General features: G+C 48.1%; 1 protein-coding gene across 5 annotated transcripts in view; it reads left to right on the forward strand.

The window, feature by feature from the left end:
* Nucleotides 1-7131, forward strand: part of LOC137790552 (fibroblast growth factor 12-like) — a 16153-nt gene extending 9022 nt beyond the window's left edge. For 4 of the 5 annotated variants that reach the window (XM_068584899.1, XM_068584897.1, XM_068584896.1 and 1 more), the window contains 4 exons: nt 2925-3035; nt 4134-4237; nt 5173-5371; nt 6800-7131. In XM_068584899.1, the coding sequence (XP_068441000.1) occupies nt 2984-3035; nt 4134-4237; nt 5173-5371; nt 6800-6951 (507 nt within the window). In that variant the 5' untranslated portion in view covers nt 2925-2983 and the 3' untranslated portion in view covers nt 6952-7131. Of the gene's footprint in view, nt 1379-2924; nt 3036-4133; nt 4238-5172; nt 5372-6799 lie in introns of all 5 variants that reach the window. The other variant, XM_068584894.1, reaches the window with a different exon arrangement.
* The last annotated feature ends 992 nt before the right edge of the window (nt 7132-8123 follow it).

Below are 8123 nucleotides of genomic sequence, written 5' to 3' on the forward strand. Positions count from 1 at the left end.
GAGGACGGATGAGGAGCCTCTTACAACAGCGCTCTCTCTCTCTCTCTCTCTCTCTCTCTCTCTCTCTCTCTCTCTCTCTCTCTCTCTCTCTCTCTCTCTCTCCTCTCAGCCTCTCATCACATTCAGCATCTCTTAGCCTGAGAGGAGGAAGAGGAGGAGGAGGAGGAAGCGGTGGAGTAAAATAGAGCAAAATAGAGTCGGTGTGTTTAATCTGCCGCTCGATCGTCTCGTCGGGATTATTCTGAACTCTTCTGGTTTGTTGAACGCCGTCACGTCTCTTCTGCTTCTTCTTCCTGAAGACGTCTGGAAGTCATAGACAAACTGACAAAGACTAGGAGACGAGGAGACAAGGAGACGAGGAGTGAAGACAGAGACGAGAATAGCAAACAAGAAGACAGACGACCACAAGACGAGGAGACGCGTCGCTCTTGGATTCATCCCGATGTCTCTGGACGCCGGAGCGAGAGTCCAGAAGCTCCTGCAGCCACGCGGCTCCATCGGGCGGGCTGACATCCTGACATGCGAACCCATATATTACCCAGCATGCACTAAGGCTTTTCCCCTTCACGCTGTTTGTCGCGTTAAAAACGAGGAATGGGGTCTTTCTGAACCGTCGCCGTGAGACTCAGCAGAAGGTCTGGACATCATCTCCTGATTTATTCATCAGTCATCAATAATGAATCTGATCGGATTTGAAATGTAAGGTTTTCATTTTTATTCCAAATAATAATGAAAGTAGAAACTCAAATTCTACATTTCTGGTTTATTTGATCGTCATGAAAGTTACGACCGACAAATCCTTCAAATAACAAGACTTCAGTGTTTTTAATATTTGATGATTCTTCATCTGAAAGAGATTTCAAAGTAGTTGTGACCGAAGATCAGAGCTGCGGGATGCGAACCATTCCTCTCTGAGCCAACGCTGAGCCAACGCTGAGCCAACGACGTCGACTATGAGACCAAAAGGATTTCTTCTTCTGTGGTTCTGAAGCCTTCAGCGGTTCTTCTTCTCTAGTGGACATGTAGAAACATCCGCTGCTCTCATGGAGCGACGATAGACACTCCGTGGACTCCGCGGCGTGTCCGCCATTCGGGACTAAAACCTAAAACGTCCTCCGACTTCACGAACCCGACAGAGTCTTTTGCTCTCGGTGGCTCCGCCCCCCTCTCGGGGAGATGGCGGCGGCCATCGCCAGCTCCCTGATCCGACAGAGGCGGCAGGCCCGCGAGCCGCACGCCGAACAGGTTCCCGCCGCCGGCAAGCGCCGCTCGAGTCCCAGCAAAGACCCGCGCTCGCTGTGCGAGAGGCACATCTTCAGCGTCTTCAGCAAGGTGCGCTTCTGCAGCGGGAAGAAGAGACCCGTCCGCCGGAAACCAGGTGGGTTCACTTCCCACTCAGCCTTTAGACAGAACCAGATGGGTTCACTTCCCACTCAGCCTTTAGACAGAACCAGATGGGTTCTCTTCCCACTCAGCCTTTAGACAGAACCAGATGGGTTCACTTCCCACTCAGCCTTTAGACAGAACCAGATGGGTTCACTTCCCACTCAGCCTTTAGACAGTTGTATGGTTTCTTCATGATATTGTTTAGTTTTGTGGACTTCTAGTTCAGGGTGCTGTTACATCTCTAAACAAAGGTTTAACCCCAACAAGCCTTCAGGGTGCATGGTGGTTATGGGGTTGTAGCTCCACCAGGACTTTGGAGCGTTCATTGTCCTCTGCAGATTCCTTGTTTCAGGACAATAATAATAATAATTACAATAGGGTCCTTGCTGGACCGACTGTGTCGGTCGCTCGGACCCTAATAATGCAGCTGTGACTTCTGTTAAACTTTCCCTTGGTGAAAGAACAGAAACCTCCTGCAGAATAACGAGTTCCCTCCTGAGGAACTCGTCTGCTGGACCGATGTTTTCAATATTTACTCATTTATGAGTTGCGTCTCTCATTAGCCGGCAACCTGCTGCTGCCAACCGCTTCATGTTTTCCTGGCAACGCAACAAACGCTTCATAAAGAAACCATTATGCAGCGGCGGGTGCTTGATCAATTCCCTTACAGTCTAACAGACGAGTTATGAAACGCTTCATGTGTTAAAGCTGCGACTCCTCTGGTTGTATAGAAGACTATGCTTCATGTGTTAAAGCTGCGACTCTTCTGGTTGTATAGAAGTCTATGCTTCATGTGTTAAAGCTGCATTCTCTCTCCTGACCACGCGGGGGGCGACTCCTCTGGTTGTATAGAAGTCTATGCTTCATATGTTAAAGCTGCATTCTCTCTCCTGACCACCAGGGGGCGACTCCTCTGGTTGTATAGAAGTCTATGCTTCATGTGTTAAAGCTGCATTCTCTCTCCTGACCACGCGGGGGGCGACTCCTCTGGTTGTATAGAAGTCTATGCTTCATATGTTAAAGCTGCATTCTCTCTCCTGACCACCAGGGGGCGACTCCTCTGGTTGTATAGAAGTCTATGCTTCATGTGTTAAAGCTGCATTCTCTCTCCTGACCACGCGGGGGGCGACTCCTCTGGTTGTATAGAAGCCTGTCTGTCAGTGTGGAGGTGAATGTCTTCTATCCCACATCGCTTCATTGCTTCATCTGCAGCCGCCATCTTGTTTATGTCCTCAGAGGATGAAAGGAGATGAAGTGTGATGACAGCATGAAAGGAGATGAAGTGTGATAACAGAATGAAAGAAGATGAAGTGTGATGACAGCATGAAAGGAGATGAAGTGTGATAGCAGGATGAAAGGAGATGAAGTGTGATGACAGGAAGAGAAGGAGAGTGAACAAAGTGAATCTGTAAGATCCTCTGAATAATAAATGGGTCCAGAGTGCAGAGATGCTGGTGATGGTTCAGTAGCTCTCCAACTTGCTAAGTGTGTGTTTGCAACATTGTTGTCTCTCTAAGTGTGTTGTTGTTGTGTTGCAGTGGAGCAGCTGAAGGGCATCGTGACGCGTCTCTTCAGCGAGCAGGGCTTCTATCTGCAGATGCAGCAGGATGGAGCCATCAGTGGAAACAAGGACGAGAACAGCGACAACAGTGAGTCTCCAGCTTTCAGGAACCCTGAGTGAGAACTCTCTGTGAGAACTCTGTAAGAAGTTCTTACAGAGTTCTCACTAACAGTTCTCACTAAGGGTTCTCACTAAGAACCCTTAGTGAGAACCCTTAGTGAGAACCCTCTGGACAGATGATGATATGTTCAGGATTACAGATGCTGCTGCTTTTAGATCCTGTGGTCTGTAAAGGAGAACCATGAAGGTTCTGTGTGTCTCTGAGTTAAATAAAGGAGGATTAACAGCAGCCATCGCTGCAGGCCTCCTCCTCCTCTTCCTCCTCCTCTTCCTCCTCTTCTTCCTCACCCACACTGCAGCTCTCTGTCCCAGAGGATTACATCCCCTCCCCCTCGTTTATTCTCTCTCAGCTGGAAGCCGGATCATGTTGCTCTGAATGCAATGTTACTCACATGTGGAATATATAAAGTTCATATAGTTATAGTTCACATAGTGAATATAGTTATTAGACCTTTATTTTGTTAATATAGTTATCTAGTTCATAGTTAGTATAGTTAAAGTTAATATAGTTCTAGTTCATATAGATAGTATAGTTATTTAAAGCTGAAGATGGAGCCACTTTTTAATTCATTAAATTAAAATTGTGATGGAACCAAATTCATATTTTTTGTAGTAAAGTACATTTGACCTCTGAAGTAACCTCCCTCTCTCCCTCTCCCTCTCTCCCCCTGTGTCTCTCCCCCTGTGTCTCTCCCCCTGTGTCTCTCCCCCTGTGTCTCCCCCTGTGTCTCTCCCCCTGTGTCTCTCTCCCTGTGTCTCTCCCCCTGTGTCTCTCCCCCTGTGTCTCTCCCCCTGTGTCTCTCCCCCTGTGTCTCCCCCTGTGTCTCTCCCCCTGTGTCTCTCCCCCTGTCTCTCCCCCTGTGTCTCCCCCTGTGTCTCTCCCCCTGTGTCTCTCCCCCTGTGTCTCTCTCCCTGTGTCTCTCTCCCTGTGTCTCTCTCCCTGTGTCTCTCCCTGTGTCTCCCCCTGTGTCTCTCTCCCTGTGTCTCCCCCTGTGTCTCTCCCCCTGTGTCTCTCCCCCTGTGTCTCTCCCCCTGTGTCTCTCCCCCTGTGTCTCTCCCCCTGCAGCTCTGTTTAATCTGATCCCAGTGGGCTTGAGGGTTGTGGCCATCCAGGGTGTGAAGGCTGGACTGTACATGGCCATGAACGCAGAGGGCTTCCTGTACACATCAGTAAGATCATCTGGCACATCCAGTTTTTGTCTGGGATCATAGTCCCCTGGTGATAAAGTCATGTAGATTAGTGTGTCGTCTGCATAATTATGGTAACACACTTTGTTGTTTTTCATAATCTGAGCCAGTGGAAGCATGAAGATGTTGAACAGAAGAGGCTCCAGTATTGAGCCTTGAGGAACACCACATGAGGCCCCAGTATTGAGCCTTGAGGAACACCACATGAGGCCCCAGTATTGAGCCTTGAGGAACACCACATGAGGCCCCAGTATTGAGCCTTGAGGAACACCACATGAGGCCCCAGTATTGAGCCTTGAGGAACACCACATGAGGCCCCAGTATTGAGCCTTGAGGAACACCACATGAGGCCCCAGTATTGAGCCTTGAGGAACACCACATGAGGCCCAGTATTGAGCCTTGAGGAACACCACATGAGGCCCAGTATTGAGCCTTGAGGAACACCACATGAGGCCCAGTATTGAGCCTTGAGGAACACCACATGAGGCCCAGTATTGAGCCTTGGTGAACACCACATAGGCCCCAGTATTGAGCCTTGAGGAACACCACATGAGGCCCCAGTATTGAGCCTTGGGGAACACCACATGTCATTCTAGTTAGTCATCTAGCTACCGACACAAAGTATTGTCGGTCCTTTAAATAGGATTCAAACCAGTTAAGAGCTCCAGAGAGGTCCACCCAGACCTTCAGTCTGTCTAGTAGCATGTAATGACACACACACCTGTTCCATGGACTTAGCTGGAATGTGCTAAATGTTTACCAACATCAATCTGAGTTTCCGTCCAGTTTGTTCTGATTTAGTGACCTCATTTGTGTGTGTGTGTGTGTGTGTGTGTGTGTGTGTGTGTGTGTGTGTGTGTGTGTGTGTGTGTGTGTGTGTGTGTGTGTGTGTGTGTGTGTGTGTGTGTGTGTGACAGGATGTGTTCACATCAGAGTGTAAGTTCAAGGAGTCGGTGTTTGAGAACTACTACGTCATCTACTCGTCCACGCAGTACCGGCAGCACGAGTCGGGTCGGGCCTGGTTCCTGGGCCTCAACAAGGACGGGGTCATCATGAAGGGGAACCGAGTCAAGAAGACCAAGCCCTGCTCGCACTTTGTGCCCAGACCCATCGAAGGTGAGACGCTTACACGCCCGAGGACTCCTGGTTAGCCTAGCTTAGCATCAAACACTGGAGGCAACGTTATCGGCTGCAGCCCCTGAACACATCGTTTAGAGGTCATGAAGCTCTAATATCACGACTGGAGGTTTAACAGGAAACATGAAGCTCCATCTGTGCTTTCAGTCACCGATCACCTTCCTCCTCTACCTCCGCCCATCTTCTCCTCTTCCTCCTCTACCTCCGCCCATCTTCTCCTCTTCCTCCTCTACCTCCGCCCATCTTCTCCTCTTCCTCCTCTACCTCCGCCCATCTTCTCCTCTTCCTCCTCTACCTCCGCCCATCTTCTCCTCTTCCTCCTCTACCTCCGCCCATCTTCTCCTCTTCCTCCTCTACCTCCGTCCATCTTCTCCTCTTCCTCCTCTACCTCCGTCCATCTTCTCCTCTTCCTCCTCTACCTCCGTCCATCTTCTCCTCTTCCTCCTCTACCTCCGTCCATCTTCTCCTCTTCTTCCTCTACCTCCGTCCATCTTCTCCTCTACCTCCGTCCATCTTCTCCTCTTCCTCCTCTACCTCCGTCCATCTTCTCCTCTTCCTCCTCTACCTCCGTCCATCTTCTCCTCTTCTTCCTCTACCTCCGTCCATCTTCTCCTCTACCTCCGTCCATCTTCTCCTCTTCCTCCTCTACCTCCATCCATCTTCTCCTCTTCCTCTACCTCCGTCCATCTTCTCCTCTTCCTCCTCTACCTCCGTCCATCTTCTCCTCTTCCTCCTCTACCTCCATCCATCTTCTCCTCTTCCTCTACCTCCGTCCATCTTCTCCTCTTCCTCCTCTACCTCCGTCCATCTTCTCCTCTTCCTCCTCTACCTCCGTCCATCTTCTCCTCTTCCTCCTCATGTATTCTTTCATAATATATACATATTTTTGTAAATACTGAGATTGTATTTGTCTAGAATATCAATATATTTCTAGAAGATAAAAATATATTTATTAATATAGTTTAAATGTATTTATAAATAATATAAATAAATATTCAATAAAATACAAATATATTTGGATATTGCATAAATATATATATATATATATATATATATATATATATATATATATATATATATATATATATATATATATATATATATATAAATAAAATGCAGTTTATATATATATATGTATAAATAATTACAAATATTCAATAGAATAATAAATATATTTGTATACATAAACATGTTCATACATTACGTATATTGGTATTCATGTATACATATATATTGTGCATTTAGTCTTAATAAACCAACGTACAGACGATAGAGCATATGACCGGGCAACGACATACTCTGTGTTGATGACTTCTGTTGAGTGTTTATGTTGATGCCCCGCCCCCTCTCTGTTGCCCCGCCTCTCCCTCCGATGCCCCGCCCCTCTCCCTGATGCCCCGCCCCCAGTCTGCATGTACAAGGAGCCGTCGCTGCACGAGCTGGAGGAGAAGCTGCTGAAGTCGTCGCGGAGCCCGACGATCACCAGCGAGGGCCGGCGGGTCCTGAAGGAGGAGCAGCAGGAGGAGCAGGACGACTGCACAGAGCAGGACGGCTCCTAGCCTGCAGCGCCCCCGCAGGACCGGAGGAGAACTCCCACTGACCGCTCCCTCTGCTCAGCAGCAGCAACAACAACAACACCGACGAAAACTAAGAGAAAAAAAGAAGCTGAAAACAAACAAAAAAATCATAAAAAAACAAGAAAAATCTTCTTCTGCTCATATTTAAATATTTTAAATGTGCCGGGGTGGGGGGGGGTGGGGGCATCGGGGTGGAGGGGGCACCGGAGGGGGGGGGGGGGGCATCAGGGAGGGGGCGGGGCGAGCAAGGAGGGGGGGATGGGTGTAAAAAAAAATCAGGACGTTGATGATGATGATTTACATTTTATGCAAGAAGCCCGGCTGACCGGAGGCGAGCACACCGACTCTTCATCGCCACGTTGTAATCATCGTCATCATCACTGCTGAGAACTCTGAAGCTTTAAGTCGTGTAGAACCTTCACTTCCTGTTTTTAACCAATGCAAACACTTTCGCACTTTCGACACGCCGCGCTTATCCTTCTTCTGCTGCTTCTTCTGCTGCTGCTTCCTTCTTCTTCTTCTTCTTCTGTTTCTTCTTCTTCTTCTTCTTCTTCTGTTTCTTCTTCTTCTTCTTCTTCTTCTTCTTCTTCTTCTTCTTCTTCTGCTGCTTTCTGTTGTTTCGTCCAATCAGAGGAGAGTGTTTCCCGTGTCTTCTCCGTCAGCTGCACATTGCTTCGTTTCTTTCTTTCGTTTTGTGGTTTTCTTTGTTTGCGGACGCTGGAGATAAAAAGCCTCCGAGGTGGACTTCCTGTTCTGCCGGGCCCGGAGGATGCGGTTCTAGTTCGTATTAGAGCTGCTGGTCTCCAGAACCTTTTGTCTTCACGTTCCTTTAACGTCATCCATCAGTTTCTACGTTGATTTCTATCCAATCACTTCCTGGTCCTTTCCAAGAAGAGAGAACCCATCAACATGTTTGGGTTCTATCAGAACCGTAACAGAACCCTCCATGATAACAATGATATGAGGTCAACACAGCAGCTGCAATATAAATTGGGAAAGAGTGCAAATAATAGAGATTATCACGAAGCAGCCAAACCTTGATAACCTTTTGAACGCGACGATGGGATGGTTAAGATGAACGTAGAGCGATGCCTTCAGGTGTCCTCGGTCTCGAGAGTCTCTGGTGTCTTCAGGACACAGATCTGAAAGAGCAT

The sequence above is a fragment of the Clinocottus analis genome, unplaced genomic scaffold (assembly GCF_023055335.1).
Source record: "Clinocottus analis isolate CAN_PGR_092001 unplaced genomic scaffold, fCliAna1.0.p SCAF_2, whole genome shotgun sequence".
Lineage (NCBI taxonomy): Eukaryota > Metazoa > Chordata > Actinopteri > Perciformes > Cottidae > Clinocottus > Clinocottus analis.